We start from the raw sequence: 19,092 nt of genomic DNA, 5'->3' as shown, positions 1-19,092 counted from the left end.
TAATGAAACAAAGTGTTTATGATAAAATCATGTATATTATCATGTATCATAAAAGAGATTAAAAAAACAAAACACAACACACTAAAGTCCAGTGAAAAGATACTATTATTTCAGGCACATTTTCTGTAATTACCACCAATTTCCTCAGTATCATTCCATATTTTCTAAGATTAAAAGACCTTAGATCAGTACGTATAAATAAGGCATTTTGCAAATGAAAATTAAAAAAAAAAATTTCAAAATTGTATCTCTTGGGGAAAAAATCCTCAAAGGCAATATATCTAAAACTTTGTTGTAAATTTAGTTTATAGACTCATTTTTAAAGTGTATTTCATTATTTTTATCCTGGATCAAGCATCTTTCTATACTTGGACAAATCATCACTCAATTTACGTTCTACATGGTTCACACTTACCTCCTCTAGTTGCTTTTTCAAATCTATTATTTCCTTCCGGTATCTTTTCAAGAGAGCTTCATCATCCAATACTTCATTAACATGAGGTGTATTTTTCATATATTTAGCAGTGCTGGCAAACTGATTAGGAAAAAAAGAACAGTAACTTTTAATAATAATCATATCTATATATCTTGATCAATTCAGTCCTGAAACTATAACCTCTATCAGTTAACAATAATTTTCTAGAAAGTAAAATGTTACTTTCAAGATGAGTATGAAAAGATGTCATTGAAAAAAGGAAAAAGTAGGCCTGCATACAACTGATCTTTTACTGTTGCAAAAGTATGTTAGGTCTGATCCTAGAAATAATCACTGCAGCATATAAATATAGGAACTCTAAATAAACCAAATATTAGCAGAAATGTAACAAATAATCAACATGAGGCACACAATCATTAAAAGTGAAATGCTAAGTTACTTGATTTTAGCAGTTGTGATGATCAAATGTACATAATTATACTCTCCAAACTAGCCCCTTTAATCAGGCAAATTCTCTTGACTGCCTCAGAATCATCTTTGACTCTTCCTTCTCTCTGCACATTGAATTGGTTGCCAAAAACCAACAATTGCATCTCAAATCCAAAATCTTCCTTTCCTTTCCCACTCCTATTATATCTCCATGCAGGAGGCATGTGGTACATTCAGGTACCAACAGCTTGCTGGCAATGTGAGATGAATTTTAGGATAATTTCCCCAGAAGCCAAAGTGGTAATAATAGCTTTTGATAATCAATTATGTGAAAAATATGTATTGAAAAGGATTTTTATTGATATGTCATAACCAGAGTCAAGTTTCATTTTGGTATCCATTAAACATTCATAAATACTACCACAAATAGGCAGAATCCTAGCAAATGTTCACATTTACTCTGCATGTGATATAATCATAAAATCATTTAAGTGAATTACTTAAGCCTTACATTCCCCTTGATTATCATCACATAGCTTCATTCCTTTTTACCCTCCCCCACTTCAGTTTCTTAGCTTTCAATTCCTCACCATACATTCTCTGAAACATGGCTATTGCCCCCCTCACTTCTACTGAAACTGTCAATGATGCCTTTTCCCTCAATAGGCATACTCCACAACCTCTCTATAATCTATAACACTCTTAGCCAAAGAAGAAAGAAACTTCTGTTTCCTTGGCTTCCATGACAATCTCCAATCTTTTCTCTGGATAGTTCCTTTTTTCTTCTGCTGTCATTCAAGGTACTCACTATACCTACCTTTCTTATCTCTCTTTTCTTTTGATTCCCCTGTACCACATACATATACATTGAGCTCTAAACAAACTGGTCAATTCATATATTCTACATATATATATATATATAATATATATATATATATTTATATATATACACACACACTGTATTATCGGGAGAAGAGATTTCCTATCCCAGCAGATCCTATTTTTTTTCCTTCTTCAATATATATATTACTTTTTATGTGCTCATATGTCCATTTATCACATAATTTTCTAGTTTTCTGAACTTACCTTATATTCTGTACTAAAAAAGGAAATGCCTTATATTCTCCACTAGATACCAGATTCTATCTCTTATAAATCTTTGTATTCCATGTAGTCATGTATTCCATATACAGTAGAGAATCCCATAGCACTTGAACAATATTGAATGAAAAGCATGTAAACTTGACATCAAATTTTTACTCTAAGAATGAAATCAACTCTCGCAGCTCCACAATGCCAACATGCTACTTACACTTAGTCATCTGCCTGCCCATCCCCCACTCTTTGCCTTCTTTTATGTGTTGTCTTCTCCCCTTAGATTCTGAACTCTCTGCTGCCTGAAGGCAGAGACTTTGTATCCTTAGTGATGAGCATAGTGCCTGTTACATAGTAGGAGCTTAATAAATGTTTTCTGAATTGAACTGCTTAATCTTGATAATCTTTTTTTCCCCTAAAAATGACTTCCAGTAGTAATTTTGCTTTTTACAAAGTAAAAAAATAAAACCCAATAACAAAAAAAAAAAAAAAAAAAAAAAAAAAATCTACTTACTTGCAGAGTACTAAGTGTTTCATCAAAAGATACAGGAGTAATAGTGCAGATAATAAGTGTTTTTGCATTTCCTCCCAAAGAATTCTGAAGAATTCGAGTCAATTTGCTGTCTCGATAGTTTATGAAACCTCTTGCAATGAGAAATGGGGTGAGGAAGAAAAAAATTAATAGTTTACATGTTCAATGAAAGGGCATTTATTAAAATATTGTTTCTTTCTTTCTTTTGCAATTGGGGTTAAGTGACTTGCCCAGGGTCATACAATTAGTATTAAGTATCTGAGGGCAGATTTGAACTCAGGTCCTCCTGACTTCAGGGCTGGTGCTTTATCTACTGTGCTACCTAGCTGCCTTTAAAGATTGTTTCTTAAGCATTAACAGAACAGTATAATATTTATATTTAACCATCTTTATCTTTACAATATTATATCACATGTCACACAAGTAAGCAATCTGTCTTTATTAATCTCCATCAAGCAAAATAAGTAGGACAAAATTATTACTACTGTATAACCTAATAAATGGAATACATGAAATGATATAATTTTACCCAGCTTGTCCATCACTAAGTTTCTTGATCACTTGTCCCAATATGAACAAACTCCTATTAATATTGCAGCCTTCTTTAAGTCGAACACCTGCAATTAGAAAAACAAATAATATACATCTACATGTATATATTAAAATAAATGTCAATTTTGAGTAAGCTAACTTATTCATCTATCCAATAATAGAAACCAAAATTTTTTGATTAGCACCCTTACTTCACTCCTGATCTTATGGGGAATCATTATGGGTAATAATGGCTTATTCCCATTATAAATAATATTTACTCCATTTATTCTCATGCTTTCCTGTGTTTTCAATAGGAATGAATATTATATTTTATCAAAAGCTTTTTCTGAATCTATTTAGATAATCATATGATTTTTGATGGTTTTATTGATATAATCTATTATGCTCATACTTTTCCTAATATTGAAACAGCCCTGTATTCCTTATATAATCCCACTTGGTCATAGTATATGAACTTTGTGACATATCATAACCTCCTTGCTAGTACTTTATTTAAAATTTTTATATCAATCTTCTTTAGAGAAAGTGATCTATATTTTTCTTCTATATTTTTGCTCTTGCCAGTGTAGATATCAAATTCATATTTGTGTTGTAAAAGAAATTTGGAAGGATTGTTCTTTTACCTATTTTCCCAAATGGTTTATATAATACTGTTTCTTAATGTTGGGTAGATTTAACCCATAAGTTCACCTGGTCCTGCTTGTTCACATTATTTTTCTGACAGGTTCATTTACATATTCTATTTTCTCTTCTGTTAATCTGCTCAATTTATATTTTTGTAAAAATTCATCCAGGTCACTTAGATTGTCATTGGCATAAAATTTGGCAAAGTAGCTCCTAATAATTGATATAATATATACATGTAATATGTAATACAGATATATAATAAAAATTTTTTAAATTTCTTTTTCATTGGTGAATTCATCCTTTTCTTTTTTGATGCTGGTAATTTAATTTCTTAACCAAATTAACCATGGTTTGTCTATTCCCCCCCATTCTTCACACATATATCTTGCTTCTCATGAAATCAGCTTTTAGTTTTATTTATTAGTTCAATGCTTTTATTTCAGTTTTATTAATCTCCCCTTCCATTTTCAAGGTTTCTAATTTGGTGCTTAATTGGAAAATTTTAATTTATTCTTTTTCTAATTAATTTAGTTTCATACTCAATTCACTGATCTACTTTGCTCTTTATTTTATTGATGTGAGAGTAAGGTTCAAGAATTACTTGCTACCATTCTCACATCTTCCTTTCCCCTTCTAAAAGCTCCTCTTTTTGTTCCCTCCTCAACCCCCCCCCCCCCTTTTTTTTTTTTGCTGAGGCAATTAGGATTAAGTGACTTGCCCAGAGTCGTGAAGAGTTCAGTGTCTGAGGCCAGATTTGAACTCCTGGCGTCAGGGCTCGTGCTCTATTTACTATACCAACTAGCTACCTCTTGTTGCCCTTTTTTTTTAATCTCCCCCTTTTCTCCCAGTTTATTTCTCTTTTCCTTAAATCTTTTTTTTTTTTTTAATCATTGAATCATAGCCAAACTCACCCCTTTACCCTGTGTATGTATATTCTTTCCTAGGAAGGAATAATTCCTTCTTAGGAGTTACAAGTATTCTTTCCATCTATATATGTAAACAGTTTAACCCAATTTCTCTTTCCTGTTTATCTTTTTTTATGATTCAGTCTTTGAAAGCCAAATTTTTTATTTAGCTCTAGTCTTTTCATCATCTATGTCATTGAAAAAACATTTTTCTCCCCTTCAAGAAATATACTAGTAAGTTACTCTTGGTTGTAATCCAGCTCCTTTATCTTTCCAAATATCACATTCCAAGTGCTCTGATCCTTTAATACTGAAACTCCTAAATTGTGTTACATGACTTGACTCCATGGTATTTGAATTGTTTCTTTCTAGATGCTTATAACATTTTCTCCTTGACCTAAGAACTCTAGAATTTGGCCATAATATTTCTGATAGTTTTCATCTTTTTCAGGTTATTGGTAGAAAATTTCCATTTCTATTTTACCCCCCAACATCCCCCTTTTTTTTTTTTAAAGGATATATGGATAGTTTTTCTTGTTAATTTATTGAAATATAATTAGGCTCCTTATTTGATCATGAATTTCAAATAGTCCAATAGATTCCAGGGGTCCTCAAAGTATGGCCCGCAGGCCAGATGCAGCAGCTGAGGATGTTTATCCCCCCTCACCCAGAGCTATGAAGTTTCTTTATTTAAAGGCCCACAAAACAAAGTTTTTGTTTTTACTATAGTCCGACCCTCCAACAGTCTGAGGGACAGTGAACTGGCCCCCTATTTAAAAAGTTTGAGGACCCCTGGATTAGACTATTTCTCCTTGAGCTATTTTCAAGGTCTGTTGTTGAATATTACTCACTTTCTTCTATTTTCCCCCCATTCTTTTGACTTGTTTCTGGATGTCTCCTACTATCATTGGCCTCTACTTGCCCAATTCTAATTTTAAAGAGAGTTTTTGTACCTCCTACATGCAGAGGTTCTGCATGTAGTTGCTTTGATTTCATTGTCTTCTGAGTTTTTCTTTTGGACATCCCTATTACTACAATGGATATGTTAGTTTTTGTTTAATCATTTTCCCTATTTACTTTTATTATTATTTCTCCCCCAGCTGCACGTCAAATTTTAACATTAATTTTTACAAGATTTTGAGTTCCACTTTTGCATTTTGTTATAGTTTACACAAGTGCTATCATATAAAACATTTTTATATTAATCACAGTTGTGAAAAAAGCAGATTACAATGGGGGAAGGAAACAGAAAAAAGTAAAAAAAAAAATGCTTTGATCTGTATTCAGAGTCCCCTAAGTTTTTTATCTGGTTATGGATAGCAATGCTCATTGTCTTGCTGATAAGAGCTGAGTCAATTACAATTGATCATCACACAATATTGCTGATACTGTATATAAAGTTGTCCCGCTTCTGCTCATTTTGCTTTGCATCAATTTGTACATGTTTTCCCATGTTTTTCTGAAATCTACCTTTTCATTATTTCTCTTGCATAATAGTATCCCATTACATTCATATAACACTGCTTGTACACCATTCTTCAATTGATGGACATCCCCTCATTTTCCAATATTTTGTAACCATAAAACCTTGATAGTTCCTTTGTGTCAGGACTTGTCCTACAGTATTATTTTATGGTTGTCAAAAGGTAACCACGGAAGACTTATAGCGATTCATTCTGACTTCATTCCTAGCCGTATCTTGACTTTTAACTTGATATTAAAGTTGGGTAAGTTTTGATCTACAAATTTTTTTAAAGTTAATGTGGCTCAAATGGATTATACAACAAGTTTTTCATAGAAACTTTTTTCTGCACTACTTTTGATTGAAATGAGGCAATGTTGCTCATAACCTTCTATCACCTTCGACTAAATTGTTTCACAAACAACTTTGTATTTTATGCAGGTTGCTAATAGTTGCCATATATCTTTAACTTGGCAAGAGTATCAAATGTTCTTGGTAATGAGACAATTACGGCTTCAGGTACAAGATGAAACCAATTTGCCATCTCCTTTGTCTTTTCAAGGACAACATGTGAGCTATTCTTTCAATTAGTTGTTAACTTCCTTTTTTTTTGGTTTTTAATGTTGAATATATCAACATGGAGATGGTTCAGTTTCTTCAGTAGTCTATCCCCTTATTGGTCACTATTGATGTCCATCTTAAGTGTACTCAGAGTCAATATTTATAGGTAGTTTGACAACAGTATAATTCTTAGCTTCTTTCTACCTATTTCCTTCATCCCAGTGAATGAAAAAAATCTACATAGGATCAAAAGTTATTTTTCCTCCACCCTTTGTTTCATGGATTGATGTGGTCAACTTGCTAGTGACAAGTCTTTCCACAGTTAGCTTGGTCCTTAGAGAGCAGACTCATTCTGGGAGTCAGAAACATTCTACTATACCTTTCCATGATGGTAGAGCCTGCAAGAGTTTAAAATTTGCCTTTTCAAATATATAGTCCCCATCTCCATGACACAATAAGGAATGAGAATAGGTTTCTGTAGCAGTTCAATTCTGATACTTCATTGTAGCATCATGATGATTCTGACAGTGTCTTCTTAAAAGAATTTTGATATGATCTTTGAGAAGAAATCATATCTTGCTGCCAGAATTCTTACAAGAAAGAAACCCACATAAATATCAAAAATGTGGAAAGGTCTTTCAGAAGAACATATAACTTTAAAATAGGGGTGTCAAACTTGTGGTCCTCATTATGGCCCATGTCACTTCCAAGAACAGTCTGAACCAGACTAAAATATAATTGGCAAATATTTAATAAAATAAAAACACTCTAAGAACATAGATACTGTTAAAATATGGTTTTCTAAGTGAATATATGGCCTATAGGTATTGTTATGGATAATTATGTAGAATTTAATCGTCCCTATTTCTATTTCATTTTGATACCACTGCCTTAGAGAACATGAAGAAATAGGATAAAAAACATAATTCAAAAATATTTCAAGGACTTTTTTTACCTTCAGCTCCTGTCTGACTAGCTCTTTCACTGCCTGCAAGATCAACCAGATTCTGCAAATTCAATGTAAAAAAAAATAAATTGAATTTTGAAAAAAGTTAAAAATCTTTTAAACACACAAAAAAGAAAAGACATTCCATCAACTTATTTCTACAGTATCTTTCTCTCTTTATCCTATTTTCTTCTGGACAAGTAATTTAAAGCCCAGGTAAGGTTAGGAAAACTGGGTCTCCTGGCTTAGGCTCCCTTTTCCCACAATTACCAAAACATATACATGACTCATTTGAACCCACATTAATTCAGTAGTTAAAGTTCTAGGAGTAGATAGATACCTACTCTCTTAGGGAAAGGGATATCCCTGGGGATAAGGAGAAAGGACAGAAGCAAATGCTTAAAGGGATAATAAAGAGAAACAAACACACACAAAATAAACAGTAGTCAATTTAAGATGAGAGGTTAGCATGTAGAGAAAACAGAGAAGAATTTCAATAATCATTGCTCTGTGGAGTAATGAACTGCCAAAGGGGTTTAAACAGAGGCTATATTATCTGTCATTGATGCTACAGAAATAAATCTTACTACTGGGTGAGAGGTTATACTAGGTAATCTCAACCTTTTTATCCAATTCAGTTCAGTCTCAATATTTGAATATCTATGGCTATGGAGACAAGGATGAACTAGAAATGATCCTTAACCTTGAGCTTACCATTTATAAACGAGAATAAAATACATCTATAAATAAACTATGACTCGCCTCAGGTCACACACATCTTGTATAAGACTGGAGTTGAATTCAAACTTTCTCGACTCCAAGCCCAGCACTCACTCTATTACATCACTGGCTACCTCTAATTTGCATTGCTCAAAATCCATATATGTTATGGAGGCAAAATTGATAAAATTTACCATTTGATTGGATATGGGGATATGCAGAATGTAGGTGTTAAGGATGATTATAAATCCAAATGATTAGAAAGATGGAATTGAAATCTTTGCTTTTCTTTTTAAGAAAATTCATTGGTGTATTGGGGGAGAGGCTGCTTCCCTATGTGCTATTTCTATAGCATCCCTATGTGCTTACAAATCATTCTTTTAATGAAATTTATATGAAAAAATTAGAGCTAAGATCAACTTCTCTCAATTATGATGTTTCTGAAGAAACCTCCCACAGGGAACTACAGCATGGATTTGGGGTGGTCAGACTCAGACTCAGGTTCTAAGGTAAAGGTGGGAAGGTGACATTTGTTTTTAGCATCCATCCATTTTTCTTTTTACTGTTTACCTCCACTAGTCTATTCAACTTATTCTGCATTCTATTTTTATGAGCTGGTGAATCAATTAATTTTCACAAGATATCAGTTGATAAGAGCTTAAGATGCTATCCCTTCTCAACCACATTTGTGACTTAAAAGGGAACTCAAGGACAAAATAGTAAAGCTATGAATGCATAAGTGGATCAAGATATTGATATTTAATGTTACTGAAATGAAATGATAATTCAAATGTTACTGCTACAATAAGTTCATATACAAAGCCACCTTTAAAAAATTTTTAGTTATATTTATAATGAAAAGAATTGTCTCAGAAATAATTTAATTCTATTGTTTTGCTTTGTACGGAAGAAATTGTTCTTAAGTAAGACTTACCAAATGAGACACCATGACAGCTCCATCACAGTTAGAAGGGTCACCCTTTTCTCTACTTTCCAATATCTAGGTAGAAAGGGCAACTTGTAAGAAAAACAAAGTAGTCTTAATTGGAAAATTTAAAAAAAGAAGAAGAAGAAGAGAAAAGACTACCTACCATTCTGAAAATTGTATGGGAACGACTACTTCTCTGATTCATTTTTGTTTTCCCATAGTGTCTGTTTCCTGCAAAATGATTCATATTTCAACTTAAAGTAGTGAAGTCAGAAATGCCACACTAACTTTATTTAATTTAAAAACTTGTATAAGACACTGAATTTATTAAAATAAACACATTGTAAAGAGCTTAGTTTCCTTAATTTTTTTTTTTTTTTTAATATAGTGAGAAGTCTTACTCTCTCCTTTCTTGATCCACTGCAGAGCCAGTTCTGGTGTGGAGACCACCTCTTCTGTAAGATCAGCTACATACACATTTCTCTATAACAAGTTTAAGATAGAAGGAGATTTGAGAAGTGTAACATTGAAGTTTTTCAAGATAAAAAAAATCAGCACATGATTACAGAACCCATGTTAAATTCACTGAAATAGAAAGTAAATATTACATTTTAAAATGATGGAATAGAATAGATGAGAAAAATGAAATTATTATACCAAACTATGATCCAAATTTCGTCAAATATATAAAGCTATGTATCCAAATATGATGCTCTCATGTAAATGTATTTCATACATTTTTAAGGATTGCTTTTTTAGAGGGACAAAAAAATAGTGACATATAAAACAAAGTTAAATGTTAAAGGGCGAAAAATATAACTCCAACTTTCACTTACATTGAAATCTTCCCGAATTTCTAAAGGTTTCATTTTCCTGGTGTCACAAAGTAAATCCGTTATGGTTTCATTGTAAATTTCCATGTAGGATACACGTAATAGAAATTCTCTTTCAGGAATCTAAAAGAGGGGGGAAAAGTTAAGAAAATGCTATCAGAAAGCATTTAGGCAAGAGACTCTAAATACTGACTGTTCATAAGGATTATAGGCAATTTTCTGTAAAAGATTATAGAGTACATGCTCAAACTTTAAATATTATAGAAACATTACATTTATGACTATTTAAAAGGGAATAAAACAAATTCAAAGATTTAAACCCTAAGTAAACAGCTGTACAATCAACTAATGGTCATTTCTATGACATATATCTATGTAGTGCTTGTTAAGGGGCTTCCTGAACTTGTTTTCTTGAGTTGCCCTATTTTCCTGAGATGACGCTAACTTAACAGTGATCTTTTGTATTGAACTCTATTAAATTCTCAGGGCTCTTGCAGCCAAGTCAAGCTACTGATAAGCTATGTAGTTGAAACTTTTGTAGATAGGCACACCATCATATTTTCACAGCTTGGCAGTTCCAAAGGACTACTTTTATCATCCTACTCTCTCTTTTCTCTACCTTTCTCCTTTTCTTTGGGATGGAATTAGTTCCTTTTTCCTTCATGCTGGTCATTTACTTTCCCATGTCACTCCCATTTGGGAAGAGATTATCTGTCTGAGATGTTTCCTTTTGTTGTTCCCTCAAAATACCCTGAGCTCTGTCTGTGGGGTTGAATTTCTTAGCATGAGGAGTTTCTATGTGCATATGCCTTTCTCTTGTAATAAATCAAATTATTACCCATATCTGTTTTAATTATTGGCTAACAGACTTCACAACTTATAACAAGCTTTCACATACATTATTTCATTTGATGTCTAAAATGCATGAAATTCAAATCCTCATTATACAGATGAAGAATCAAGTTTATTCAGCTTAAGTGACTTGATCAAGATTACACAGCTATTGCTTGCCAACATTTCCACTCATCAATTTATTATTTATATTTTATTTTTTATTTATTGAGGCAGATATGGCATAGTAGACAGAAAACTCATGCTCAGTGTCTTGAAGAGTTGGAATATCACCTTTGATACATTCTGTTTGTGAGACTCTGGGCACTTCACTTAACCTTTCAGTGCCTCAGGAACCTTCTAAAATCCATATCTGCTGCTTTCTCTAATGCCAATGGCTTCTTGGAATAATGTTTAATAACTAGCTATCCAAAAAAATAAAGTATGCATATACCCCTCCCCCAACATACAAATGTATTATAAATTTTACTGATATAAAAGACATATAGCAGACAATTCAAATATCTTTTATTACAAATTCCATACAGTCAATTGATTCTCACAGAATTCGTGCTAACCTACACTTATAAAAGAAATTCTTTTCTTCACAAATCTACTGCCATGAAACCTGATATTATACAGCCAGGAGTCAGGAAGACCTGAGTTCCAATCAGGCCTCAGACATTTACCACCTGTGTGATCTGAACAAATCACACCATCTTCTTTGCCTCAGTTAACTCATCTTCTAGGCCTGGTTTTGTTGTCTGACATTTAGCTCTTTTATAGCTAATGGTCACCAAAGGAAAATTAGAAGTTCATATTTATTTTTGCCACTGAACATGTGGGAGTTTATTGGAATTTATTCAGGTAGTGGTAAAGAGTGTAGTCAAGTAGACAGATAGGGCAGCAATAACAATAAGCTATAACTGAAATAAACTATGATATGGTTTTTGTGTTCAATAAAGAGGGATGATTATTATTCTGTTAATACTATCTATATCTATATCCTTCATCTGTTGCTAATTTAGCTAAATAACTTACCTCCTTAATCTTTTTGAAAATATCATTAACTGCTTTGGGGATTACACCCAAACCATCTGCTGAACCCATCATCGTATAGGTTTTTCCTGAAGCAGTCTGTCCATATGCAAATATTGTACCTGGGAAAAGGAACAACACCGTCAACTAAATGTCCAAGGTTTAAAATAATCACTTGAGAAAGAATTATTAAATAATCAAAAGCAATGACAAAGTTTAGACAGCAAATACTAAAACCTTACCATTGTAGCCCTGTATGGCAGAACGTATAATTGGTACTGCTATTTCTTCATATACCTTTTCTGTAGTTTCATCGGTATGAAACACACGATCTAAAGAGAAGTAGGTAAGAGTTAATACAACAGATGCTACCCTGTAAGTCAACAGTGTTTACAAAATCAATGTCAAACTGAAAAAGAAATAGAGGCCACTAAACCATACATAAGGATTCCTATAGGCCTTATGTTGACTTAGTTACAATGAAATATTATCTATTTTTTAAAAATTATTTCCTATTATATATTAATTCTGTTCAGGTTACACTTGGGGCCAGGTATTTAATACTCCCAGCTTGCAATGCTATATGTGGCTGAAAACATAGAAGATTAAAGGCTTAAAAGTAGAATCAAATATTTTAACATCACAGCTAAAACAGTATCACAGGATTAAAGAAGGAGGAACTGGAGGGACATTGGATCATAAGTCCACACGCTCATGTTACAGAGGAGGTAAAATGATTTGCCCAAGTTCATAAAGGTATTACGAGGCAGAACCAGGAATCAAATTGAGGTTCTGCTATTTCAAATCCATTCCTCTTTTCCATTACACAAAGTGCCAATAGACTAATAAAATTCAATTTAATAAACACTTATTAAGCACCCATTACATGCCAGACAATAGTCCAGTGATATTATAGATTCAAATAATTCTAACAGTTTTGCAAATGGTTGAATCTTTTTTGCATCACCTTTATATGATCCTAAAGTTAGGGAGGGTTTGGCTGATGATCTGTCATGATTTTATCCTACAAATGGATCTGGGTAGCATAGTGGATGAAGCTCTGGGCCAAGAGTTAGGAAAACTTGAGCTCAAAATCAGCCTCAGACACTAGCTATTGAAACCTGGGGCAAGTCATTAATGTCTGTCTGCCTCGGTCTCTTCAATTGTAAAATAAATAGCACTTAAATCCTAGACTATTGTGAAGATTTAATAAAATAACTGTAAAGCATTTAGCATGGTGCCTAGCATATAGTAAGGTCTATGTAGATATTAGCTGTTGCGATTATTATTATTATCATCCTTGACTTGTTTAGTTATATAAATACTGTCCTTGATTTGCAACTTTAATATGAAGTAGTGGAATCAAACTTGATATAGAAAGAACCATTAAACCACACATGGACAACGAGATGGTACAGTAGATAAGAGTGACAGCTCTAGAGTCAGGAAGAGTTGAGTTCAACTTTGGTCTAATATAAATTAAATGTGTTACTCTGAGCAAGGGACTTAACTTGGTTTGCTTCAGTTTACTCATCTGGAAAATAAGTTGGAGAAGAAAATAACCAACCACTCTAGATTTTTTGAATGATATTTATATAATCTGAATCTCAATTGTTACACTTGAGTTTTACTGTGCCTTAAGTGAAATAAATAATGCTATCACATCACTGACCTATGTTTAAAAAAAAAAAAAAAAAAAAAAAAAAGGAGATTTAATTAGAGATCTCAGCTTTTGGAAGCTTTTGTAAAGTAAAAACAAAAACATGGTATACAGAAATCTTGGTGTAAAATCCAGCAGAGCCACATGATCCCCTGAGAATTCTTAAATAAAACCAACAGATGGACAGTCAAGCTAATTTGCCAGTGTTTCCATATGGGTCTGATTTTAGTATTAATTCCAGGGAACATATTTGAATCCTAAGAGTTCAGTGTTAGATATGCTGTCAGAGTAAGTTCAAAGAGCGTTTAAAAATATAAAGACAAAAAAAAGCCTGGATGAGACCAAGTACACAAAAAGAAACATACTGAAAACAACACAATCTTGAAAATATGGAAAAATTACTTTTATGAGATATCTGAGTGAAAGGGGAGATACCATTTTTTTCCTGAATGGAAAATGGAAAAATCTCAGGTTTTACTAAATCTACTTTTGCCATTTACTATTTCTCTGGGCTTTATATGGACTAGATAAGTTCTTAGGGCTCTTTCAGTTATAAATTCATCATCTGTAGAGGGCCACAGATAGTGGGGGAACTCTGGATGAGGTATAAGACCCTTCAGCCCAGAGGGAATCTGCTAACAATGTCTGGTTCAGCTCCCCATCTCCCCCAAGGGCTCTCAGTTTTCCTGAGAAGTCAGGGAGCGGTGACAATCTGTGTTGTGATTGAAGCAGTGATCCCAAGTGGCAAACTACATACAATAGCAAGTTATTTATGTGGTCCCATGTGCGCAGTATACTCTTAGCACATGAGCAGTGTTGCTTTGGTTATATAAGTGTATAAGGACATATAAGGGGGAGAGAATAAATGGACTCCATATTTTAACCAACCTTGGGAGTCTTGCCTCATCACTTCTCCACTAAGATGGTATGTTTTAACCATCTCAGCATGGGGAATCTAGAAAACATACAACACTCCAGAGTTGGGGCTCTAGAAAGCATAGTAAGTTTTGTCAACCTCAACTTGGGAGCAAGACACAATATTTTAATCACCCCAGCATGGGGGCTCCAATAGCACAGTATGTTTTGTCGTCCCAACTTGAGGGCTCTAGAAAGCAGGATGCATTAATCTTTCTATAATACTTTATTCATGGCTATTATACCCTCCAGTGGATATACTGATTTTACAGTAGAAGATTTTACTTCTTAAATGAGGTCATCCATCTTAAGTTTCCTTTCTATCCTCTCCATGGTTCACACAATTCTGTATCTTTCCTTCTTTTATTGATTCTCAATTGATAAGCTATATTTATTAAACACTTACTATGTGCCAGGCATGGTACAAGGATGTAAGAGATGTTGTGAAGATAGAATTGTGGCAACCTATTATATATATTGGGAAGACGTAGAGAGGAGCAAGTTAGGAGTCCAGCATATTGCCAAATTTATAAACTTGGGAGAGTAGAAGGAAGAGGTGATACCTTCAACAGAAATAGGGAAGTTTGGAAAAGGTTGAAAATTTAGAGAAAAGACATTGGGTACAGTTTTGGATATGTTGAGTTTTATCAGATGTAGGTTCAATTGAAATGTCCAGAAGCAATTGGTAATCAGGGACTAGAAGTCCAGGGAAAAATAAGCCTAGGCATATCTATCTTGGAGTCATCTGCACAGAAGAGACAGTAAACCTACAGGAGCTGGTGAGGTTACAAAGAGAGACGATATAGAGGGTGACTAAGTGATGTCATCAAAATCTAGAGATAGTCAAATACATAGGAGAGTGGTTTAACAATGTCAAATGGAGCAAATAAGTCAACAAGAATTAGAAATGAGGAAAGATCATCATGGCCACCAAGAGATCTCTGGTAATCACAATCTCCCTAGAAAGCCCCAACTGAATTAGATGAGTGGAATGGCAGTAGACAATAGGAATCAGCCCAATTTAATTCCTTTCTCCGGAAGTATTTAAAAGAATGAATGATAAATATTCCAATAGATTTGTGACAGAGAGCCAACTGCATCCAGAGAGATTATGGAGCCTGATGTGGATCACAACACAGTATTTTCACCTTTTTGATCTGATTTTTCTTGTGCAACATGAAAAATGTGTAAATATGTTTAGAAGAACTGCACGTATTTAACCAATATTGGATTGCTTGCTGTTAGGGGAGAGGGAAAGGAGAGAGAAAAATATGGACTATAAGGTTTTGTAAGGGTGAATATTGAAAACTAAATTTGCATGTATTTTGAAAAATCAAAAGCTATTATTAAAAAAAAAAAGAATGGATACTAAAATAGAAAAGTCAAATGATAGACAAGAGGTTAAATGTAAGTTTTACTCACAGAACAATAACAACAATAGTATACAAGTATTTAAATCAAAGTTTGTTACCCACCTCTTAGGCTTGCAACCAAGTCATACCAGGGGAAAAACATTTACCTATTTGCTTTATTTCCAGTGAACTAGAATATATTTGTACTCACTTGTTGTCACATTTCAAAGTTTAAAATTTTAAAGCCATGATAAATCCTTAGAAATTGCTTAAAAATCTTACCAAAACTAAAGGATTTTGTTCCATCGATTTGAGAAATGAGTCTATTTTCAGTTTTCCAATAAAGCTGTGTAGCATCTCCAAGATCTTGTTCTCTAAAAGAAAAATTCCCCATTTAATATAATAATTTTCATATTTACTATTTACAGAGTGAATTAAGGTTTACAAAGGATTTTTTTTTTTCCTTGTGAGGTAATCAGAGTTAGGCAATCAGAATTAAGTGACTTGCCTAGGGTCACACAGCTATTAATTGTCAAAGGTCTGAGGTTGCATTTGAACTCAGGTTCTCCTGATTCCAGGGCTGATGGTCTATCATTGTATCTTTTCACTGCCCCCTCCTAGGACTTTGGAAAAGAGAGTTCAGTTCAGTGGACAAAATATTGCGTTTGGAGTCAGTAGACCCTAGAATCCTATTTGTCTGTTTTTTTGCTTATAAAATGGGGGGGGGGAGGGAGGAGAGATGATAATGATAAGTTAATCTTACAGACGTGATCGTGATCAAGCATCCTAATATTCTATGAACCCTGTGAGGTATATAGGATCAGCGTTACCTCTGTCCAATAACAATACCTATAGTCCTATAAGCAGGAAGTGTTGAGCTTGGCTCCTACTCTTCTTTCCATTATTAATGAATATGATTTATTTCTTAAGATAACATCAAAATCATTTTTAAATATATAGCACCCCCTGAATCCTTCCCTGTAACAAAGGATCATTTGAGCAAAAAGCAACTGAGATTATATGAGCTTTTCCATTTTCAGTGTCATAGCATTATAGGCATAGAACATGAAGGTCTAGAGCCTTTCCTTACTGTGTTTTTGTTTATATTACTGCAGTAATAGTGCATATTGCTCTTCTGTTCTTATTCTCTTTTTGCCCTATCAGTTCACAGATGCTAGCTATCAGACGTTTCTGAATACACCACATTCCTGAAAAATCTTATGCTACAGAGAAGATTTGGGGATGAGAGGAATCAGTGATAATCATTTTTAAATATAAAAGGTCACATTTTTATAACTGGAGAAGACCTTAAAGGTCATCTAATCTAATCTATTTGAATTACTCACAATAAAGCTGAAGCTGAGAAATCAAATGACTTGTTCAAAGTCCCATAGGCACTGAATTTGAATCCAGTCTCTCTGATTACAGATATGAATCACAGCACCAATGTAAAAGGCTGGTACAATAGAAATTGTATAGTACTTGTGACTATTTTCTCTATGATTATAAGCCCTTTAAGGAAGGGACTGTTTATTTTTGCCTTTGTGTTAGCAATTATTATGGCATATAGCACATGGTAGGTACTTAATATTGCTTACAGAATGAATGCATGGCTTTGCATGGCTACTGAGGATCAATGGGCAAAAATTATGGGTAAATAATATTCATGGGTAAAAAAGAAGGCAAATATTTATCCAATTATATTTATCCAAAATATATCTATAGATATGGAACAGATTATCTTCTCCCTATCCAAGCAGACAATATATGAATTTTGTAGACATTTTGCTAAGGAGATTCAGTCACAGGTTGAGAGGACAGATTAGACTAATGAGGGAGTCTCCAAAATTGGGAAGGGGTCATGGTCTCACACCAAGGGATGTGTGATCAACCAATAGGGATATAGAAAGATGAGTTGCATTCCACTTTCCTCAAGATGCATTGTGGAGCAGGTAGTCCTATTCTTCATTCATTACCAGACAACACTTGCCACTTTGCCTTTTCTCTCATGCTCTAGGCCTATGATGCTATGACAATGAGTATGGAAAGGCTCAAATAGTCTCAGTTACTTTTTGCTCAAATGATTCTTTGTTAAAGGGAAAGATTCAGGGAGGCTTCCAAGCTTTCTGTTTTGGGGATGGCATATTATTTCATTTTATCCTTATAACTGCTTTGGGATGTAGGTGCAATCATTGTTCTTTTACAGATGAGGAAGCAGAGGGAGACAGATGTCAAGTGATTTTTCCCAAAGTCACACCTGATCTGAATCTAGGTTTTCCTGTCTCTTGTTCTATCCACTCTACTCATGGCCTAAACGATTATGATAGCCTCTTAATTGATCTCCCTGCTTCTAGTTTTTCCACACAACCATTAAGTCGACAGGAATTAATTATATGTTTACTATATGTGCTAAGAGCTGGAGATAAAAAAAGCAAAACACACATCTTATTTCACAGAACTCACAATCTAATGGAAAAACATGTTTGTATACAGCAAACAACTATGTATAAACAACATGGTACCCTGTATTCAAGGTAACTGGAGATAACATAGAGAAGGAACTAGCGATAAAGTGGAAGAAAATCAGGAGGCAGATTTTTTTTTTTTTTTTGCTTGTAATATAACATATCTACCTACATATGTGTCTGTCTCAGGGCGTGGAGGAAAAGGAGGGGTCTTCCTCACAGCTGCAGGCAGGGCGGAAAAGAGTGATTTTTAATACTCATTCACCCGAACACACTCCAGGAGAACAATGAGCATACTTTCAGACCACCAAGTTAGAACTGAAAACTCAGCCTCCCGCCCCCCATCCCCCAAATAGTTTTGAAAACAGCAACATGAAAGTTTAGAGGTCCAGACTCCGATTCTGCCTCCGACCCCGGCCCTGGTGCCGACCCCGACCCCGGTCCTGGCCTCAACCCCTATGCTGCTCTGAAGACCTAGATCTTTAGCGGGCTCACCTCCTAATGAGAGGCCGTACTCGTACGCAGACCTTGACAGCACCTTCCTCCGCCATAGTTCACGGGGCCAGAAGACAGGAATTGAACCGAACAGAACCAACAGCCGCCAACCCGTTTGAAATATCCCCGACGGCTCGTCTGATTGGCCCTATAGCAGCGTGACGTCACGGGAACTGCTAGGGCCAATCCATTTCAGAGGTCGATGGGGGTGGAGCTAGTAGAAGGAAATCTCATTTTCACCCAGAGCTGGGATGGAACCAGAATTTTAAAGATCCTGGAATGCGCGCTGAGAACCCAACAGGGCAGT

General features: G+C 34.3%; 1 protein-coding gene across 1 annotated transcript in view; it reads right to left on the bottom strand.

Moving 5' to 3' along the window:
- The window catches only part of CENPE (centromere protein E), a 92,279-nt gene extending 73,438 nt beyond the window's left edge, over window positions 1-18,841 (bottom strand). The window contains exons 1-11 of the mRNA XM_051966710.1: window positions 18,786-18,841; window positions 12,141-12,271; window positions 11,902-12,020; window positions 10,033-10,152; window positions 9,598-9,679; window positions 9,360-9,427; window positions 9,203-9,268; window positions 7,558-7,609; window positions 3,022-3,109; window positions 2,475-2,604; window positions 416-535 (exon numbers count right to left, since the gene is read on the bottom strand). Coding sequence (XP_051822670.1) covers window positions 416-535; window positions 2,475-2,604; window positions 3,022-3,109; window positions 7,558-7,609; window positions 9,203-9,268; window positions 9,360-9,427; window positions 9,598-9,679; window positions 10,033-10,152; window positions 11,902-12,020; window positions 12,141-12,271; window positions 18,786-18,841 — 1,032 coding nt within the window. The remainder of the gene's footprint in view (window positions 1-415; window positions 536-2,474; window positions 2,605-3,021; window positions 3,110-7,557; window positions 7,610-9,202; window positions 9,269-9,359; window positions 9,428-9,597; window positions 9,680-10,032; window positions 10,153-11,901; window positions 12,021-12,140; window positions 12,272-18,785) is intronic.
- Between the last annotated feature and the right edge of the window lie 251 nt (window positions 18,842-19,092).

The sequence above is a fragment of the Antechinus flavipes genome, chromosome 6 (assembly GCF_016432865.1).
Source record: "Antechinus flavipes isolate AdamAnt ecotype Samford, QLD, Australia chromosome 6, AdamAnt_v2, whole genome shotgun sequence".
Lineage (NCBI taxonomy): Eukaryota > Metazoa > Chordata > Mammalia > Dasyuromorphia > Dasyuridae > Antechinus > Antechinus flavipes.
The sequence above is the reverse complement of the archived record's forward strand: the minus strand, read 5'-3'. Positions and strand labels throughout refer to the sequence as shown.